Raw genomic sequence first — 21,857 nt, 5'->3', positions numbered from 1 at the left:
GTTTGTGGTCCCATCAGCAAACTTCCTAGGTTTTTGCCTCTCTCTTAACTACTTTCTACTATTCCCCCCTTGGACTGTGTGATGAACGAGTATTTTAAAACCTGAATGAGGATTCAGTACTAAAATAGAACATTACTCCCTCTTAACAGGGATTACTTAATGCAGTAGTTAACATTGTTGGCTGCTGTAAACCTATCACATGGTTACATTCACTGATGAGAGAACAAAATAAAAAAGGCGTATTCTAAATGACAGCGGGTCTATTACAGTCAGCCTTGTAAAAGTAGCCTTTTAGTGTCAGTAGATAATGAAAATACCAGTTACCTATGACTGAGTTAAAATGATGTCATGACCTGGCAATTTCTGTTCGGTGCTGACACATCTGTGTGGAGCACAGCTCAAAATTGCCTTCATGTAAATATAATAGGATTGTTCCTTTTTGTATTTTTGCTCTTCTGAGAATCTACTGTAATCTATGAAACTTGTGAAAAGCAGGAAGAGTCCATGAAACACTTGGAAACCTATATTTCTCCATTTATTTTGCAAATTACACTAGTTAGTCAAAAAAAATCCACCTTCTGTTAAAAATACATTCAGAATTAACAAATGACTATAAGAAAAAAAAAGGACATTTGGATTGTTAACACTTGCCTTCTAAATATTTGGATTTATTACAACAACAAAAAGCCCAGTCTAGAAAAATAACATTCTTCACTGGATTTTTGAGGAGGATACAGCTGTACAATTCAACAACAGTATTTCAGATATTCTCACACAACTGTGCTCTAAAACTCTTTCCATAGCAGATGTGTCCATTAATTTATACACTGTAGTAGTCAACAGTCTTGAAATCATTTTGGTTGTAGTGATTTAGCTACAATGTAAGCAAGTATGAAGGCCTATTAGTGTGTGTGTGTGTGTGTGTGTGTGTGTGTGTGTGTGTGTGTGTGTTTGTATGGTGGCGTAGAAAGTGTAGAATTTTCATTGCAATGCCTCAAAATTCTCTGTTTTGCTTACTCTTGCAGTAGGAGAAGAGACACTCTAACCTTCTTTCTCTTCTTACAGTCATAGCAGAACCATCTCACTTCTCGATGACCATGGTCTTCAGCGACTTTCTCTTCTTATCTCCAGGCAGTAGCAACCCCAGGTGTCTCTGCTCTCCACATGCCAACCCATTTTAAATGTGAGTAGCTTCCTCCTTTCTCTGATCTCTTGCAAGAAAACCAAAACAAAATGCCTTACTGTCATTTTTTCAACTCCATTTCCCCAGGGGCATTGCTAGAGGGAAGAAGCCTACAACTCACCTAGACAAATTCAGGGGAAGAAGTTCTAGCCAAATATATTCCTATAGGAGGAGAACTCAGTTGGGAGTCCCTTTTATAGTGAAAGCCACCTCTCGTTGGGACAGTGCCCACACTAAAGCAGAGAAAGTGGTTTCCTTACCCGACATCCCCTCTCCTACAAGCACTTCTCCTTTCTGGACACTCACTAGTTATACTGAGAACTGCTATCGCGCTACAGTCTGAAAAGCAGCTGGCACTCGGTGTTAGTGCTGCTATAAGAGCAAGGCTGGACCATTGTAAACCTGCACATGAGCTTGAGAAACTCTGTATCTTTCATGGAGGCTTTTGCACTAGGGGTGATACAACCCATGGGAAATAAGGGAACATACGGTAATTCCCTCTTCTCATTCAGCTTTGTTTTACAGTGGATGCAGTTCTTTTTAAAAACATACAGCAATATTTGGCAGTGGGGGTAGCGGGATACATTCTAGGAAAGAGCTCTATATACCATTTATTTGCAGCAAAATGGCTGTTTCCTAGTAGATACCGGTGCAGGCATGGGAAGCAAATGTAAAGAAGTACCTTCATCCTATATGCCGATGAAATAGCACTGGCTGGCTGGCTAGCTTGTTCATATTTGCTAACACTGAACTGAACCACAAACATTTCCTGATAGGGAATTTGAGGAAGCTTGGTGATGGTACACTCCCATATATATATGATTATACAAACAGTAAAAATAAACACAATTATTTTTAAAGTAATTAGGCCTTTATGGTGTTAGCAACCTATATAAAGCAACGGATTCTCCAAAAATTGTGTAGCTAAGTATGGTCATCCTCCTTTAATAGACCAGGAGTCTGAGCTATGGACGCATTCAGGAGATCAAAACTCTACTCCAGAGCCAGAATACATATTTAAGTTTGCTGATATGCAGTGTCTATCCCCATAAGTGGAGATAGAATGTCAGTGAGTTGCTGCTTGGTCAGTCCTGCTGCTTCACTATGTAATATGGTCCATGCTCCTTAACACACCTATGTGAAAAGTAAGGTTAAGGATTCAATACTTCATGCATCATATTCCAGACTAATTCCACCAATAGTGAGTGAATGTTAGGTTTACAGTGACTTCTGGTCCTAGCCTAAAATGGCGAACAAGCCAACAAAAATTATAGAGCACCTTGAAAATCTGTACCAGTGCAGTGTAAACAGAATTATGCAACTGCTTAAGAGTAGGATGCTTGATCTTGTAGGATTACGGTTTTGAAATTTACATGTATTACCCACTATACTATGCAGATTTCCTCATAGTACAGTTTGGTTACACCCATCCCACTTTAGTTGCTGGAATCTGATTATGTTTATAGTGCATGTCTGTCCTGTACGCATCCAGATTTATTTTTGTCTGTGACATGTTACATCCATTGAAAGATACAAAAATATGAGGTGGAGGCAGGGGAGTGAGTTGGACTGGTGTTTCTATTGGAACAGGCTTTGAACGTTGTCATGGGGAATGATGGTTTTTATAGGCCACACAGAATGCAAATATTTGGCAAGTGTAGAAAAAAGTTGCCTGAAGACGACTTGATGGGCAATTTGCTAATATGTAGAAGAACCTCTCCCCATCAAGTGCCTACGGCTGGAATACCCACGCAAGTTTTAAATAAAGAAATGAGGGCAATTCCGGTTCCAAAAAATCCTGAGCAAAATATCTCTTCCCATTGAAAAGCCAATGAAGTGGCTGAATATACAGCTCAAATTCAGAACAAACAGACGTTTCTAGGACTCCAAGAGTATTTCATAAAGACATTGATCTACTAGCAAAGTTTCCAAAGGCATCTTGTTGCCAACTACATAACAGCACAGCTTTTTTTCCCCAGCCACGATAATACAGAAAGTTAAGATACACATTCTAACACACAACAGATCCCCCAAATATCACAAAAAGGTCTTCAAAAATGTTACCAACGCAACTACTCCCACCCCAACTAAAACAAAACAAAACAAAACCCAGAAAGAAATATCTTATATGCTGCAGGTTTTTCTTTTTTTAAAAAAGCTCACCTACATAGGATTTTCAACTGGAATTAAGTTATAAAAGAGTAAACATAGTTAATACATATTCAGTTGGCCTCTGCTGATAGAAATAATGCAGACGTCTCTGTCATTAGTAAAAGACATATTTAGAGTCATTTATAAAAGCACCTAGAGTGCAGTAAATAAAAACAGTGGGGTTAAGGAGCACTGTTTTTGTTGTTTCTTTACAGTTATTACTTTAGTAAATGTTCCTTTCCTCCCTAGCATTTTCCAGCTCCCCAAAGAGCCCTGTTCTGTTAGAAGTATTTTAAAGTGTATTTGCATCCCAGCCCTTCTGGAGACTTAAAGCACCTCTTCTGTCTGCCAGCGGGTGGTTTTCTTATGCAGCCAACTCTGGAACTACTGGGGAGCAGAGTCTGTTACCTGACACAGCCTTAGAAATCTTTAACAATTAATGAACAGCATGGTTGAGCCTAAAGGAAGTTACTTCAGAAAGTCCACACCAAATTTCTCTGATGTGAAACTTAGGATAGGTTAAGGCAAGTATGTATTATACAGCCTTTAGGGCAAACAACTTGCTGTCTATTGACTTCTGTTTCAAGGTCATCATGGTATTGTTAGTGTTTATTGATGAAGAGGATACAGCTCCAGGCAGAACCAAAATGGATGAGATAAGTTTCATAATTCAGAGGCAGGAGCAAAGGGAAGAGAAGGTAGGCAGTGACCAGAAGATGGTGCCACCGCTTCTCCTTCTGAACTTTCTGTATAAGAATTTGGAAAATCCAAGATGGGAGAGAAAGGATCTTGTGCATTGCAGTCTGTACTTGTGAGGCCTCCATGTCCCAGCATTCTTCTAGTATTATATTTTGAAACAGAAAAGTTAAGACTTCTTCCTTCTTTTGCACCCACAGGAGGCCGTGCTGGAATAAGTTCTTTGACTAGTCCTTCGACCCCAACCGAAGACTTTGTTTTGTCTACTTTGACCTAAAAGAAAGAGACAGAAATAATAATAATAATAATATATATATATATATATATATATATATATATATATATATATCAGCACAAAAGGTTTTAAACACTTTTTTGAGGGGATTATTTTTTGTTGAATTTTCAAAATAATATACATACAGGAGAGATTTAGATGTCATTGCCCATTGGCATATATAGTTCACAACTCATCAAACACTTTTAAGGTGAGGTTTGTGGAAATCATGTGTATACTCTAAGAAACACCTAATCTCCTTCAGACAAGGGCACCAACAATCACAGGTTAGAGGAACAGAGAGAGAATGCCATGTATTAGTCTGGCATTCTATCTTGGGCACTCCTATCTTAATAGGCGCCTAACCATGATAATAATAATAATTAATAATAATATATACTGGCCTTCATCCGAAGATCACAGGGAGGTTGACAGCCTCACACATTGGTCAAGTGTGAGGAGAGAAGAGCTAGGCTATAGCAGCCCCCCCCCGGTGCCACTCACCATAGCATTTTTCTCCCTCATAGGTGATCCGTGTGAGTGTTGCTCCAGGTCTACCTTCGCCCCGCCTCCCTGTCATACAAGCCCTGTTCATTGCCTGGATCAGAATGGCTATCCATTTAAATGGAGCTATGTGGCCCACCTCATACATTTTCGAAGGTAAATATGAGAGCATTGGGCTTGCGCAAAGCATTTGGTGTACAGTGGTGCCTCGCTAAACGAATGCCCTGTAAGACGAATTTTCCACTATACGAATAGGTTTTGCGATCGGAGGTTGCCTCACAAGACGATGAGGTTTTTTATGGCCACCGCTTCGTCTTGCGAAATGTGGTCATAAAAACCTCCGATTGCAAAACCTAGGGGCATTCATCTAGCAAAGGGGAATGAGCTGCAGCACAGGTAGAAGGCAAAGGAAGATCAGCTGATAGGCGCTGACAGCTGTCACCGCCTCTCAGCTGATCTTCCTTTGCCTTCTTCCTGCGCTGCAGTTCGTTCCCCTTTGTGTTCCGCTGGTCTCTGCCGGTGAGGGGCAACCGGCAGAGACCAGCGGAACACAAAGGGCTGTAGCGCGGGAAGAAGGGGGGGAGAAGTGGAGGAACTGATCCGTTCCCCCACTTCTCCCCCCACTACCACACCATGGACACCCGGGAGCATCAGACGGGACTTCGGAGAAGCGCTGCGCCTCTCCGAAGCCCCGTCCGATGTCAGCTTTGTGCCAGCGGAGGAGCCGCTTCTCCCGCCGCCACCTGGCACACAGCTGCTTCCCTTGGCAGCCGCCGTCTGAAGCCAGGCAGCGGCTGCCGAGGGAAGCGACACCGGCTTTGTGCCAGGCGGCGGCGGGAGAAGCAGAGGAACCGCTTCTCCCGCCGCCCGGCACAAAGCGGTGGCTGCTGCCGAGGGAAGGCGGCTTTGGCTTGGCGGCGGGAAGAAGGGAGGAATTCTTCCCCTTCATCCCGCCACCGCCAAGCCAGTCAGCAGCGGAGCCTTTTCGCCATTTGCGTTCCCCCAAGGGGGAGGCAAATGACGAAAAGCCGCCTCCCACACCGCACTTCGGCTGGGGGACTGGCTGGGCGACAGCGGGAAGAAGGGGAGGAATTCCCCCCTTCTTCCCGCTGTCACCCAGCCAGTCCCCAAGCCGAAGGCAGTGAGCTGCGGGGGCTTTTCGTCATTTGCCTCCCCCTTGGGGGAACGCAAACGACGAAAAGCCCCCGCTGCTGACTGCCTTCTTGGGGAAGGCGGGCGGGCTACGTGTCCCCCGCTTGCCTTCCCTGAGAAAGCCGGGGTGCCTGGGGCCGCCTCCACTGCGCCTGTCACCTGCTGAGCGGCTTCAGGCCGCTCTCTTGAGGCGCGTGTGTGCCTCTGGAGAGCGGCCTGAAGCCACTCAACAGCTGACAGGCGGCGGCGACGGCGGCGACCGGAGGCTAAGCACACCTCCCCGGGCAAAGAGACCCACGTCTATGGCGGCGGGTCTCTTTGCCCGGGGTGCGCTGAGCCGCCGCCGCTTCACCCCCTCACAGCAAAGAGACCCGCCCGGCGCCCCTACGATCCCCCACTGTGTGTCGGGCGGGATGGGGGGGAAGGCAGGATCTTTCCTGTCTTCCCCCCCATCCCGCCTGTCACACAGCGGGGATCGTAGAGGGCTTGACATTCTGCTTTCCCCCCCACCGCCCGACACTGCGGGGATGGGACGAGGCTTCTCAAGCCTTGTCCGATCCCCGGGCAGTGTGTGTGTGGGAAAGCGGAGCCAAATTCCTCCCCTTCTTCCCGCTGTCGCCCAGCCAGTCCCCCAGCCGAAGGCAGTCAGCAGCGGGGGCTTTTCGCCGTTTGCATTCCCCCAAGGGGGAGGCAAACGACGAAAAGCCCCCTCCCGCGCCGCACTTCGGCTCAGGGACTGGCTTGGCGGCAGCGGGAAGAAGGGGAGGAATTTGGCTCCCTCCCCCGATGCGCTTCGGCTCGGGGAAGCAGGCAGGGAGATGGCAACAGTCCGGGAAGCTGCGGGCTGTTGCTGTCTCCCTGCCTGCTTCTCCGAGCTGTAGCGCATCGGGGGACAGATCCGAAGATCTGTGGGCGCTGTTTGCCGGGGTTGACAAGCCCCGGCAAACAGCGCCCCCCATCTTCGTGTGACAGGCTAACCCTAAGCCTGCCTGCCTTCCCCACCGCCAGTCCCCCGGAGCCCATAGGAACGCATTGATTAAGTTTCAATGCATTCCTATGGGAAACCGGGACTCGCTAGATGAAGAATTCGTTACACGAATTGACCCGTGGAACGAATTAATTTCGTCTAGCGAGGCACCACTGCACTATAAATGAAACAACAGCATAGCACCCTGGCACTTCTCTTCTGGAAGAAGAGAAAAATGCAAATGACATAATTAAGGAAGGATGTCATGCCCTGCAGCAGGCCTCAGGTGTATAGGAGTTCTTTTGTTTGGGAAAAAAAAACATCAAGAGAAACATTGGATTTAATGTAAATGTCCGGATTATAGCAATGACGTGAAGGGGGAAAATGACCCTAATGAGTAAATCCTAATGAGTTTTAATCAGGCCATAAGATCTGAGAATCTCACTAGTCTCAGGAATTCTGCTTCATAAAGCAAACTGCATGCCTTCATCACACTGGCTCTGTATAGAAGGCAGATCATTTCATGGCTGAAAGTCCTCAGAGAATGACAGGAAAATTCTTCTGTAATGGCGAGCTGTTCTTGAGCAATTTTTCCAACACATTATGCATTTGATATTACATACTGTCATCGGCCCTCTCTCTCTCTTTAAACCAACGTTTCTGTAGTAAAGAACTGACGGAGTCTGGCTTTCTATTGTCTATTTGAGCGTCTCTCTCCTTCAAATTATTTCCTAGACTACCAAAAACATTAACATCATGTACTTGCTTATTCTAAAATTCAAATATTTGGCGGCATGCATTTTTAATAATCCAACATTGCAAAGTTTCTACGGGGGGTTCAGTTATCTTTTGCACTAGTGGTTCCAAATTGTTGCTTTCATTGACAAGTCAAGAGTATTTCAGTGCAATTAGATGAAAGCAGGCTCTATCATCATGGTAGAATGCCGTGGAGCAATGTATTGGGCATAAGCAAGAATGCGAGTTGATCATGCATCAACACATACATAATTTTGCTTGAAATTTGGCTGATTATGACAGCTGGTACAGAATCCTGAAAATTCCCAAGAAGGGTAGAAAACAACTCCCAAGCCCTTCAGAAATCATCTTTAAAATGCTCACTGCTTTCCTGCTATATCCCCTATCAGGAGAACTTTGTTTGCTCTGCATTTTAAAGCAAAGTGACCTAATTCACACCTCTCAGGGTAGCTCATGAACAGGCCTATAATTATACTCTCAATTTAGTACTTTTTCCAGTTTTTCTATATGGCCTTTGGCTGAAAAAAGTACCAAAATGCATAAAATATGTTTTAGGATAAAATATGTGTAGAACTGCTTGAGCTAAAATAAAATGTATTTCAACACAAAACATTTAATTAGTATTTTATATATTTAAATACAAATATCTGTATGGATTTGCTTCTTTTAATGACAAATCACTGAGGAAATGGTCTGGAACAGACTTATTATGCATGACTACATGTGAAATGGAAACGGAAACAGAAATAGGCTGATCTCTCTATTTCTATCTCCCATTCAAAGGAAGAAGGTAGATGTGGGATTGGGACCTAAGGGCTTCCCAGGAAGTGGTAAATGGGACTTCATGAGTGCAAAGGGGACAGCTTATGCTCTACTTGTGGATCTCTGGATGAGGAAAGCCATCTAGGTCATTCCCCAGTAGCCTGTGTTGGGGAGTTTATAGGGTCTGCACAGCTTGCTTGCGTTGTTCATATATACAAAACCATGTCAAATATGCTACTCTCTTCCCCTGCCTGTTTCTTGCACCAAGTCCTGTTTCTTGCACCAAAATGCCAAGCTCTGTGCAGCCCTCCCTCTCCTGGGCGTATCTGATACAGGAATGGACAAGTGTAAAGGTTATATAGATTCTCGGTCAGAAAATGTATAGCAAGAAGGATGCTCTGGTGCTGATGCTCTTCAAACAGAAAAAAGCTCACTTAGCTAAAGCTATTCTCACTCATTCTATGCTAGCTTTCTGCTTTCATATATATGAGACTGTTCTGTTGTACAACCCCCCCCCCCAATTTACTTTCTTAAATATACAGCATCAGGTGGTCAGCACTGTGTGCTGCTTCTCTGTATAAATTTGGTCTTAAGGGTTTTATTGGATTATGACAATGGCTGACTATTATGAGTCTAGGTGAACCTTGGGCTTACATGCTCGCCGACATGGCAGTGCATGACACCCAAGCCGAAACTGTGGTTAATCTTAGCCAGTCTTAGGCAAACTCAGCCCTCCATATGTTTTGGGACTGCAACTCCCATCATCCCTGACCATTGGTCCTGTTAGCTAGGGCTGATGGGAGTTGTAATCCCCAAACATCTGGCGGGCCAAGTTTGCCTATGCCTGATCTTAGCTGTGACTTGTTGAAAAAAAGTCAGCTTCATAAACCATGGTTTGATGTTGGCTTGTTTCAAAAGACATAGTTACAGTTAATCACAGTTTGTTGGGTTCGGATGATGTGACAAGCTGCGCTTAATAATAAAAAAGAAGCAGCAGCAAAAGTATCTGAAGAAGTGTGCATGCACACGAAAGCTCATACCAAAATAAAAACTTAGTTGGTCTTTAAGGTGCTACTGAAGGAATTTTTTTTATTTTACAGCAAAAGCTTATGAGTGTAAGAAAGGTTCTGCTGGACTCTAGTCCAGCATCCCATTTTCACATTTGCCAGCCAGATCCCTATGGGAAGCCTGCAAACAGGACATAAGCACAACAGTTCTCTCTAACAGCTTCTGAACTCCTTGCAGTCTTACTGAAGTAGGTGAGGGGAAAGGATAGCAAGCAAACAAACGCAAGTCTCTCCTATTCTCTTTCCCAACATGGATAATTCTCATGCCTAACATGATAAATTTGGACAAATTTATCATGACATGCAAATGCAGCCATTGTGTCCTTTGTCGCTTTAGTAGAAATATCAACAGCTCTGTTGTCTTCTGCATATAGCCAATATCTCCTACATGTCAGTGAGCAGTACTGTAGCAAAATAGCAACAAACCTGCACTAAGTTTCAGATGTTTCTCCAGTGTTTCCTTGTTCTCAGCTACAAGCTTCAAAATTTATATTGACTTCTTTGCCCTACAGCTTCAGCTTTCTTCCCAGCCAGTGTTTGTAAACTCTGTAAATGCAATCAGCTACTCTCAAAGCAGAGGACATAAAGAGAATGGGATAATATCTCAGCTAGAAGGCTCCATATGTTGATGGCAAGGTATACTATACGAAGGAAGAAATGGGATTTGAATTGTTCTGAGTACCTGGGAGCCACAAACAGTGACAGGAAGAAATAACATTTTGTAAGTGTAGAATCCTGTGACAAAAGTGAAAAAGCATTTCTTTGGGCACACACAGATGAGAAACTGTATTTTGAGAAAGCTGCCATGTTTCACAAATAGTCTGACAGCTGAGCATAATAATAGGATCACTAGGAATAATAGGAACTCCGTTCACCCGGAGGTAAATTAGGGCTAATGTACATTCATCAACAAAGAAGCTGTTGAGAGAGAAAGATCCACAGGAATAGTTGTTTGAAAGATGATGTAGATGGTAAAATTTCATGGACTCTCCATGCAAGTGGTGAATATGCTTGGCTGGAAATGGCAGCAAGGCCACCAGTGCATTCAGACCAATCCATGTGGTAAAAATGCAAACCTGAGATTCCCTACTCATACAACAGCATTGTAATATAAGTAATGCGTACCAGGCAGATGTACTTTTAAAGGAGTTATTGGACATCCCCTAAAAAGTGCTACTTTTTAATCATTAATAAACATCTAGCAGTTGATAGAGTAACTTGAAAGTTAGGTACTCACATATACATGGGCTGTAGCTGTAAATGAGATGTCTTCTGTGGGCCTTGATAGCCGTAAGAGTCAAATCCACCTATGAAGTCAACTGAAAAGGAGGAAATTGCTTTCATTGCGGACATTCTCAGAAGTGATAGGCATTTTCCTTTTTAAACAAGCTTTCATGCATATTACATTGGCTAACCTTCCCCCCTTCAATAGTTTATTAAAATGGAAGTGAGAATGCAAACGAAGTACAGAATCTACAGGGTAATGACTATATAGAGAGCAAGTTTTCATCAGCGTGCCAATCACAGATTATAACAGTTTATCTATATACCATTGCTCTTCTTGTTTATGAGCAGCCCACCTGACTGGAATGTATAAATTACACATTTGTAGGAGGCTGTAAACCAATAATTTGCAGCCTCCATGTTTTAACTGGTTGTGATTATTGTGTCACATCTGCTGCCACACTGGTTCTGTGAGCAACAGATGAAAGGAAATTGATCTATGCTCTTTGAAAAATTATCCCAGGCTTTACAAGGAACCTGTGAATTCCAGTAAGTGCTAAAGACAGCCTAGATGGACGTGGTCAGACCTTATATTTTCCAAGGGAGCAACTGCATTGTTTCTTTGTTCCAGTAGAGTGCTTTGGAACCAGTGAATTTATATGCCATCTTCCCGATTTCTTTTGTCAGGTACTCAAGGAAGCCATCACTACTAACTACTTGTAAGTTTTAATGTTCTGTGGCAATGAATTTCATAGCATAAAGTGATTCTTTTTTTGCTTCTAGTCAGTAGCTTTGGATGGCCTGAGTACTAGAATTCTGGGAGATTCTTCAGCAGAATGGTTAGGTTACTGAATTTTTGAATTACTCGCCACAACAAGATCCCCAAAAGATTTACAAGATGACTAAAATACAGCAACATAGCAATAATATAAAAGCATAAACATATGAAAAACATAGTGGGAATGAAAGCATCTCATCAAGGGACCAGGAAAACAAACAAACAAACAAACAAACAAATGTCTGGCACTGAAACAATGACCAAGTTGGGACCTGGTGGGCCTCCCTTGGGCGAGCATTTCATAATTAGGGAGTTACCACTGAAAATATACATTCTCTCATCGCCACCCTCCAGACCCCCCCCCTTAAAGGCAGCATGCAGAGAAGGGCATCAAAAGTCAATCTTTCAGGCAGGTTCATATGGGGAAAGAGGTGTGCAGTGCTTTTTTTGGGGTGTGTGTAAAAAATGGCATGATGGTTCTTGTGTACAGTGGTACCTCGACAACTGAATGCTTTGACTTCTGAAGGTTTCGTCTTCCGAAGTCGACAACCCCAGAAGTCTTTTTGTCGTGCGCGCCCTGCGCCTGCACAAAATGGAGTGTGCGGTCGGCGCACGCGCAGAAGCAGCGCTTCGACAACCGAAGACCTCGACTTACAAAGACGGCCACAGAACGGATCGTCTTCGTAAGTCAAGGTACCACTGTATTGACAAACATTCAATGGGTGCCAGCATAAAATAGATGCCAAGGGCATGCAAGAAAAGTGGTGTTGGTATTTTGTATAGGTGAGTACCATCACAAAAGAAGCCTGGGGGTGGGCATCTGTTTTAGGATGTTGTAAGTCTGTAAAGACTTGAGCACAGAAGAGAGGTTCCAGAAGGACAGTTCCCAATGTATGTAAACTAGCAGTACAATGTAATCTTTTCCCCTTATTCATGGCACACTCCTACTTAGCTTTCCTGAATCTGTGGTGGTGACCAGATTGATCTAAAAGTTGCTTGTGGCTTTATTATAGTCTCCAAACCCCATGCCAATTGCTGTCCTTTCTGCTGAGCATTTTATTTTGGCAGAACCTAAAAGGTCACTAAAAGTGTCATGCAGCTTCTAATGTCTGATAGTATTGGCATGGGATTGAATAAATAAACCTTATTGACTGAATGACCACAGATGTTCTAATCCTAAACTGATTAATCAAACACACTGAAAAGTTGCTTTTGATCTTTTAAGAACATCGCCACCAGTTAGGGTTCTTAACTATGTTTCTTCAGGAGCAAATCTGAAAGTGCAGAGGCATAATCCCATTGATGTGAAACATCAAAAGCTTACAGTCACTTCTTTCATGGAGGCACGATCTTAAAATTTCTTATAGACCTGTCATATGTATGATTATCTGGAAGTCACACTGGTAGTTTCCAATGTGATTTACTCCTCCATTTACAAGATTGCACAATTAGTTTATGAGAAAACACGTAGATTATTCAGGCATGCTAATGCCTAAATAAGTTGCCTCTGTGTATATCTGTATTTATTCCTCCTCTGGAGATGGCAGGAGTGGTCAAAGTGCCTGTTCTGATATCACATTGGTATCCTTCGCAGACGACCGATAAAGCAGAATGGGCTGGCAAGTGTCCACTGCAACCTTCTAGTTGGGGGATAAATAATTCACATCTGTTCCTTCAAGTCCAGTAGAAAGGGATAAAATATTATTAGATTGCAATGGTAATTTATTTGTTGTAATAAATATTAATGCATCCACAGTGTAGAGAAATCCTAATCCTGCCCACTCAAAAGCCTGGGAAAACAGATTCATTTCTTTACAAGGCTGCGTATTTGCCACCCAGTCCTAAGACAGATGGTGACAATGGTGAAAACATGAGTGAAATTGAGTTTATTGTTGAGGGGGACTGTTTTTGAGATGTACCCACACACACTAGAAATGACTGTGTCACAGGTCTTATTTTGGATATTTGCCAAATGTTACTTAGTTAATGTACTTTACCACTACAGAAAGAAGAAAAAGAAGACAAAATGAATCTTTGTGGTCTTTATCTGTACTTTGCAATGGGCAACACGTTATGTTGGGAATCAGGATTTCTTTCATATCCTGATGGAGACAAGGGTAGATTTGCACAACTATCATGTAGCACTTGCGACTTATCTTGTGACAAATACTGCCTGGGTCTGATGAAAAGGCATTGTTAGCTGAGCCTTGATGTAAGTATCAGATAATCAACCATTCTCCCATGGTTAGGACTGTTGCATTAAAAACATGGCTGCAAAAATCTACCATACTATTTTGTTGGTCCTAAATTCAATGCGAAAATCATAATTCTTCAATTGATGCTTTTAAAGTTGGGATCACCAATGTGGTGTCTGTGAGCACAATACATCAGCCGTGAAACTTAGCACTGCCTCCACTCACTGTGCCCTTATTTCCCACCCCCCAAAGTACGTAGTGCTAAGGGAGGGACACTGGAAGTGAAAAGCTACTTCTCACTTCCTCTTTCAGCTCTGAGATGCTGACTAGAAAGTGGAATGACCAAGGTTGTAGGAGAAAAAAGTAACTGATCTGGGAGACTGTGGGGAAGCAGGCAGTGGCAGGGGGATAAAGTAGTGAGAGAATGGCAGGGAAAAGTGATCAGGCATGGCCTCTCTCTCTCTCTCTCTCTCTCTCTCTCTCTCTCTCTCTCTCTCTCTCTCACACACACACACACACACACACACACACACACACACACACACTCACACTCACACACACACACCAGATTCATCAAAATAGATTCCCTCCTCTTGGGGTCCCCACTATGCAAACCACCATTAAATCACTTATCTCTTGTTGGCTGAATCATACAAATCATGCATATGGTGCTTTCCAACACTGCCATGGTAAAAAACATGGGGGGGGGGGAAATCCATGCAGATCACCATAATTTTTATGACTGATCCCCTCAGAACCATTGTTAAATCTGTGTCCATTCATGTGTCCTGTCATTTAGTGGCAGTTTTGTTGTCATCCTATATAAGAGCCATGGATAATTCAGGAGGATCTGTGCCTTGGATAGATGCATTTGTGCCAGGGCAACCCTGGAAAGCACGGTGATATTTACTGTGCAGTCTACTAATTTAAGCATTCATTTCATGGTGTTAGGATGGGGAGGTGGACTCAATGTAAAATCATGCAAAAGCAAGAGGATCTATTTTAATTCCACTGGATCGGTCTTTTTACTCAAACCCTTTTGAAAAGCAAATGATGTACTGTGTGTGTGTGTGTGTGTGTGTGTGTGTGTGTGTGTTTTCCGTCTTTATGTCTGCCTGGGGGAGAGTGACCCAGGAAAGGAAGAGAGACAGAGAGAAGTAACCAGAGGAGATGGTGTACATGGAACCAGTGGCATGTGGTCAGTGGACTAGGGGGACTAGGCTAGCCCCCTGAATGTTCCTGGTAAATTAGAGTATTAAATTATTAAAGCCTGGCGCCTTCTTCCCAAAGCCCGGGAAGCTTCTGCCTGGCTTAGAAAGGGAGGCATGATGCTCTCACACACAACATCACCCTTCCCAATCGCCTTCATAAGCTGATACCTTTGGCTCTATCTGTTCCCCCACAAAAAACTTTACTGCATGCCATTGCATGGCACGCTCCCAAATGCCCCCACATGTTCCCAAAGGTTGGCAACTCCAATACAAATGTCTTGAAGTCACCTAATGCAATTGCCACTGCTCACTTTCAAAACCACTGCACCACTGCACATACTGAGCAAACCCCCAACAAATGGTTTGCATTCATGCACACACACACACACACACACACACACACACACACACACACACACACACAGGTTTGCTAAGCTGTTCCTTCCCCCCTGGTAGTAGCTTTCTTGGAGCAAACCAAAACTACCTTCTAATCTTTGCAAATTTTTAGAAATAGTCTGTAGTGGCAGCAACTGCTCAGCCAATCCTCCACTAAAGACACGGAACAGACCTATGCAACTTCACTAAAACATTCCCTAAGTTGGGTTTTGCTATCTGTAGGAATGTTTGCAAAAGCTTTTTTCACAAGGAATAGCAACTCCCTGGAAAAGGAGGGCTTTCATTAGCACAGGTTATAGATGTGGGGTTTTTAGAGGCCTCACAAAGGGCAGCAGTGAGTCAGCTGGAAAAAAGCAGATGGGCACACAGAAGGAAAGCAACATGGTGTAAAACAACACAATCATCCATCTCATTTTCAACCAAGTAGTCAGCGTAGTAGCAAATGTTAACAGAACTGAAAGAAATCAGATTTGAATCGTATATCACCCATTTAGTGTGAAGGCTGCTAATCACTGCTTCCTCATGACAGTACTACCGGTATGCAGAGTGGAATACTGTACGACATTTATGTGTTGAGTTTAGTGTGGGAGTCCCACTAACACAGACATGTAGCATTTCTGTGTTTGGCTTATCACTGTTGTAAGTCCAAGTTCAAATAAGTCCCAATTGTGCAGAGGCCACCAGGCGGAAGCCTATTTATGAACCTCTGCATGGGGGAAAGTAACGTATGACTTGGCCTTAAATACCCAACTCTACAAAAATGATCTGGTTGTGGCGGCAATCCCATATCCAGTAACCTGGGAGGAAACCTACTTGAATGCAATTAGACTTACTTCTGACTAGACATGCATAGGTGTGTATTTGAAAATGATTAAAATGTTGCAGTGATGAGGGCAAGATTGTATGATAAAGATTATCATGGGAATAGTCATATAAATGATTTTCTAGTAAAACATTGATATGTTTAACAGACTGTGACTGAGGGCAGTTTCATTAATTTTCCTTCAGAAACTCTGGATCAATAAAATGTAAATAAAATAACATCCATATCATAAAGGCCCTCCCCTTCCCTGAGATTTCCCTGAGCTTTGGACTGTTTCCAAACTGGTGATATATTCTGCTCAGCCAGTGAGGATTGTCCTGTCTGTTTCTCCCTTTCCAGATATCAAATGTGAACACACACAGCTATTAAAAAGCTCAGATCAGAGAAAGTCTCTCCTCCTTACAGAGGGGAGGGGTTGTGAACGGAAGTCGCTCCCGCGTCAGCAAGGGGGCGTGTTGGCTCCTTGCCTTACCTGCCCTTGCTGCCGCACCACGCCTCCAGTAGCCAGCCAATAGGGCTGGCTCTGGGGCGGGATTTAGCTGCACTTAATGCAGCCGCGGCAGTTCTCTGCCTCCATTAACCAGGTAACTTCTGAATTGTGTGGTGGCTTGCAAGCTACGTTCCCAAAATGGCCTTGTGATCGAGCACGCTGGCATCAGGTTCAGTGACATTGCTCTGTTTTGTAAGGATGGCGTCCGCTTCTCTGATATTGTAAATGACATTTGGTTAACAGATATTATCAAAAGCCTTAGGGATTGGTTGCAGCTGTGAGAGTATTTGGCGGTGCGCTCTTTGGCTCGGGTGGCGGTTAGGCATTGGTATATCTGTGATGTGTCGGAGGGGGCAAGGTTTGGGCCATTGCCTACTCCTCCATCTTTAGGGTATTCCGTTAAAGGAATCCGGCAGTCGTGGATCCTGTCCGATGCCCTGCTGGTGGCTAGGGCCATGGCACGACCCCCGGTGGCATCAGGGGGAGCTTCCAGTTGTATTTGCATCAACAGGCTCCACCTTCTGGTTGTTAACCTTTGATGACTCCATGCTGAGAGGGGGAGTCATCTAGTCTGTTCAATCCAATGCCTAAGCCAATACCACACACATGCTGTAACCAATAAAGTTGTGGCCTTTTCCCACCTGTTAACTTAAATACATTGTGTCCAAGTGGGTGGCGGGTTCTCGACTCACAAGAGGGACAATGAAAGACTTGTTTCACAGATGTAGATTCAATTCTTGAGTCTTCCTTCTCTAGTCATATAGTGGCCCAGAAGTCACACTTCAGACATAGTGGCACCATGGGCTGTAGTGGTCTGCACTATGAGAGGGAAGGGAAGCAAGCAAAAATAGCCAAACCAACCCCTTGACCACTGCCACAAATTTGATGTATTCTCCCTCTTCTTTACATCCACTAAGCAGACTCTGTATATCAATACTGCGTGGAGTAATATGGCATAGGCACACAGGTGGGAAGGCTTCAGGGACCCCTCCCTAAAATAAGCTATGCTTTTACTTAGTGTCTTAGTGAGGCAACACTTAGAGGCAGTTTCAGAAAACATGCTTTTAGAATATATAAAAATATAAATAGAGAAACACATACAAAACTCTTCTACACTGTTTCTTATGGGTTCAGCTTCTGGGTCCCTTTGCGGTCTTTTCCTGGCTCCTTTCTGCTATAATGTCCCAACTGGGTTCTCTGATCCTTCGTCTTAATGTTTTGGTCCTTTCTCCTGCAACTCTTCCTTTCTTTAACTTACTAGCTTTACAGTATTTTTGCTCTCAACCTTTTAGCCAACAGGAGGAGAGTCAAATCTGGATTATGTTTCTATTTCTCCTTAATTGCAGGTTCATAGGCTGAAACTCTGACCCTCCTGTGCACATTAGTCTCTTGTGAACTTTCATTTTTTGTTTCTATTAAAACTACACAACAATACTTATAATTAGAATTTTAAAAAAGGAAAAGGAGACTTAAAGGTTTAGATTGAACATTTGCCAAATCAGAGCTATGAAATGTCTGCAAAATTAGTGTACAAATTTTAACTGAAAAGGAGTTAATAAAAAAACCACAAGAATCTATCAGTATATAGTAACCTTTTGGCAACAGATGAAATAGTAATTTAACCATCCTCATTGAACCTGATTTCAGAACAGTTTTTCCTTTCTCCTGTGAACTTTTGACTCTCCTATGTAGAAGCAAAAAAGCAACCATTTCACAATCTAAAACCAAACTAAACCTTTATTCACACACACATCTTTTGAATACTACCCCCCCCCCAGCACACTCAATGGAGTAAATCCCATTGAACCCTGGGATCTATTTCCAAATAAACATGCACAGGAATGGGCTGCACATCATGTAACCTTTCCTTTCTTGCACACTTATTCTTACTTTTGACTTAATGAATATGTTGATGTTGAAGTTTCACTTGACATCAAGAGAGAGAGAAAATCCCACAAATATTTAAAATAAACCGGGCTCTACTGGGTCTCAAAAGATCAGGGAAACAAATCTTTCCAGTAGCATACATTGGCCTGTAACTCAAAAGTTACAGTAATTTCCTGGCCAAAGAAATGTTACATGGGGGAAAAATATTTACAGCTTTTTGCCTTAAAGCTCATCGACATAGCACCTATTTTGGGGATTATCATCAGCATGCCCAGAAACAGACAGCAAACAATGCCTTTTGGTTCTCTATTTTTCCTTGCTACAGGTATGTTCAGTGCTGCAAAAGTATATGCAAACTTCCCCCTAACACACAACTGCATGCAGAATCTACTGGTCTATGAATGAACATGGAACTTTTTATAAATGCGATAATTGTTAACAGCCTATAATAAAGACTTCTCTGAGGAAATAGGATACATACATACATACATATATATATATATATATATATATATATATATATATATATATATATATATATATTCTTTCCCCTTCCTGAATCAAGTTTCAGTTGAGCTAGGATATTTCTATGACAATTTCCACTATAATGCACCATTTTACACATGGGGCATTTTAAAACTGCCCCTGAAGGACTTTCAAACTGCCAAGATGCTTCAAATAGCCTGGAAAAATCTGCAGGTTGTTCCCAATCAGTGTCATCTAGAGGAAATGCAAGCATGGTAGGACCATTGTGTCCCTAATGGAACAAATTGTTAGCGGGAGATTGCTGTAGGCTAGCTTATTACTGGACAAGTAAAGAGATAAAGAAGTGGGATGGAGGAAAGAGAGAGATACAACTGCTATAAATGGAGGAAAACTCCAGCAGGAGAAGGAGAATTCTGAGGACCAAAAGTGAGACAGAATCTAAAGCAATTTCCCTATTGACTTGGCTGTAGAGGAGCCCTTGACAATCTCCCATGAAGCTGTTGTGTGCCACAGAGAACCCTGGCCTTTGTCCTAGGGTACACACTCAATTCATGCAGGACACTGGTAAGCTCTGTTGAACTTCAGTGTTGCCCATATAAACTACAAGTGCTCTAGAAGACACCAAACATCCTCCTAACTTCTCAGATTACAGGGCAAGATAAGTTGTGAACAGAGCCAGCTGTCCTTCAGGGATGTTTGTCTACACTATTACTGATTTCACTGAGGAACCCTAGATACACTTTCAAGAAGCCCCCGAGTCTCATGAACACAGTTCAAAAAGCAAACAAAAATAAAGCAGTCCATCAAATAAAAGCAAAATTAAAATCAAATATATGAAAAAGTTGGATATATTATGGTCAATTTTCATAATTACAATTCCTGCCATAAAATTAAGCAATCGATCAATGTTTTAGCACAAATCAAATCACTGTAGGAATACAGGAATAGAGTTTTGTAATTGATTGGAGAACTGCATTACACAATTCAGATGAGTGTACATTTCAAAGGATAGCAGAGAGAGAGAGAGAGTAAAAGAGAGGTTGGTCACTTTGAGGCATAGACCAGTTACTTAATACCTCTCTGCAATATTTTGGTAATGACCCCAAGTACAAATCTTTGTGCTGGAGGGCAAATGGATGGGCTCCTTCCCTCACCTGGCTGGTAGTGAGAAGGCCAGAGTCTAGTGTTAGTGAGAGCTGGTAAGAAGCAGGCTGCAGGCAGAAGCCTGAGGAGAGTCATACAGTGGTACCTCGGTTTACGAATTTTTGGTTTACGAACGCCGCAGACCCATCTGGAACGGATTAATTCACTTTCCATTACTTTCAATGGGAAAGTTTGCTTCAGTTTATGAACGCTTCAGTTTATGAACAGACTTCCGGAACCAATTACACCCATGCTTCGGGTTAAGTACGCTTCAGGTTGAGTACTCCGCGGACCTGTCTGGAACGGATTAATCCACTTTCCATTACTTTCAATGGGAAAGTTCGCTTCAGTTTATGAACGCTTCAGTTTAAGTACTCTGTGGACCGTCTGGAACAGATTAATCCACTTTCCATTACTTTCAATGGGAAAGCTTGCTTCAGTTTATGAACACTTCAGTTTATGAACAGACTTCCGGAACCAATTGTGTTCATAAACCGAGGTACCACTGTACTGGATTTCTGCTGTGATGATGGGAGAAGCAAGTCCTTCTGGGGTGTTAATGCTGTGAGACCCTCCATTGTAGCCTCAGGTTATATATATGTGTAAATAAGCCATGTATTATAAAGAAATCGCAGTCTCCACTGCCCCTCATTACAATGACACTGAACCCTGGTGTAAGCACCAGGAACCCCTGGAATTGCACACCACTTGGAGATTGGGGTGGCAGACAACAATATATACATGCAAACATATAATCTATGCAAACATTTTATCCTCTTCTGTCTACCAAAGAATCAGCTTATATAAAGGCAACAGAACAACACCAAAGACAATAAAAATACACATACAGGTCAAACATTTAAAAAATTCCCCACAAACAGAAGACATAAAATCCCTTCAAAAACACTCCAGACAAGCATGTCTCCTAGTGCCTGTGAATTACTAGAAGGGTCAAACTAAGGCAAATATCAGAGGTGAATTGATTCCACAGGGCAGGAAGCACTATAGAAAAAGCCCTGCAAGGGTTCCCCCCCCCAACCAAACCTTCTGAACAAAGGAGACTCTAAGAAAACATTCAAATTTTTAAAGGAATACATACTCTGGTTTGCTCCAGGGAGCCAGTAGGCCATTCTTCCTCCCATCATCGGGTATTCAGCTGTAAATTTTAGCAGGCCAAAACTCAGATGAGAGTTTGAGAGAAATAGAATTTTGCTAGGCAGTGCATTTTTAAAGAAATATTTATCAAAGAACTGGATGCTACTTTAGCTGCATTAGCCCATTAAGTTTTCAAAAGTTATTTTTCGGGGTGGATGAAGGGTATGAGAAATAAAGCATTATGTAGTGGGAGATGCATAACTTTTTGTGGCCATGGGGATGTGGGCTTATATCACCCAGAAGACTGGAATCCTATATTTGCTGCCTAGGGCTGCTGCAATGTAATGCTACCCAAAGGTTAGCCATGGTTTAGCAATCAGGAGCAGGTCGTGGTACTGCACCCCCCATCTCTCTTCTTTTAGACCAGGCATCCCCAAACTTTGGCCCTCCAGATGTTTTGGACTACAATTCCCATCATCCCTGACCACTGGTCTTGTTAGCTAGGGATCATGGGAGTTGTAGGCCAAAACATCTGGCGGGCCGCAGTTTGAGGATGCCTGTTTTAGACCATATGTATTCTTTTTGCCTGCCTAAACCCTGGTTTGGCATTACACCGA

The 21,857-nt window shown here is 42.9% G+C and overlaps 1 protein-coding gene and 1 long non-coding RNA gene across 2 annotated transcripts in view; one reads left to right on the top strand and one right to left on the bottom strand.

The window, feature by feature from the left end:
* The window catches only part of LOC148686252 (uncharacterized), a 31,127-nt gene extending 29,940 nt beyond the window's left edge, over window positions 1-1,187 (top strand). The window contains exon 3 of the long non-coding RNA XR_015948963.1: window positions 1,066-1,187. This is a non-coding gene — a long non-coding RNA (uncharacterized LOC148686252). The remainder of the gene's footprint in view (window positions 1-1,065) is intronic.
* The window catches only part of NKAIN2 (sodium/potassium transporting ATPase interacting 2), a 479,483-nt gene continuing 458,148 nt past the window's right edge, over window positions 523-21,857 (bottom strand). The window contains exons 6-7 of the mRNA XM_035109229.3: window positions 10,750-10,831; window positions 523-4,303 (exon numbers count right to left, since the gene is read on the bottom strand). Coding sequence (XP_034965120.1) covers window positions 4,294-4,303; window positions 10,750-10,831 — 92 coding nt within the window. The 3' untranslated portion in view covers window positions 523-4,293. The remainder of the gene's footprint in view (window positions 4,304-10,749; window positions 10,832-21,857) is intronic.

This window comes from Zootoca vivipara, chromosome 3 (genome assembly GCF_965207765.1).
Source record: "Zootoca vivipara chromosome 3, rZooViv2.hap1.1, whole genome shotgun sequence".
NCBI classification, from domain to species: Eukaryota; Metazoa; Chordata; class Lepidosauria; order Squamata; family Lacertidae; genus Zootoca; species Zootoca vivipara.
The sequence above is the reverse complement of the archived record's forward strand: the minus strand, read 5'-3'. Positions and strand labels throughout refer to the sequence as shown.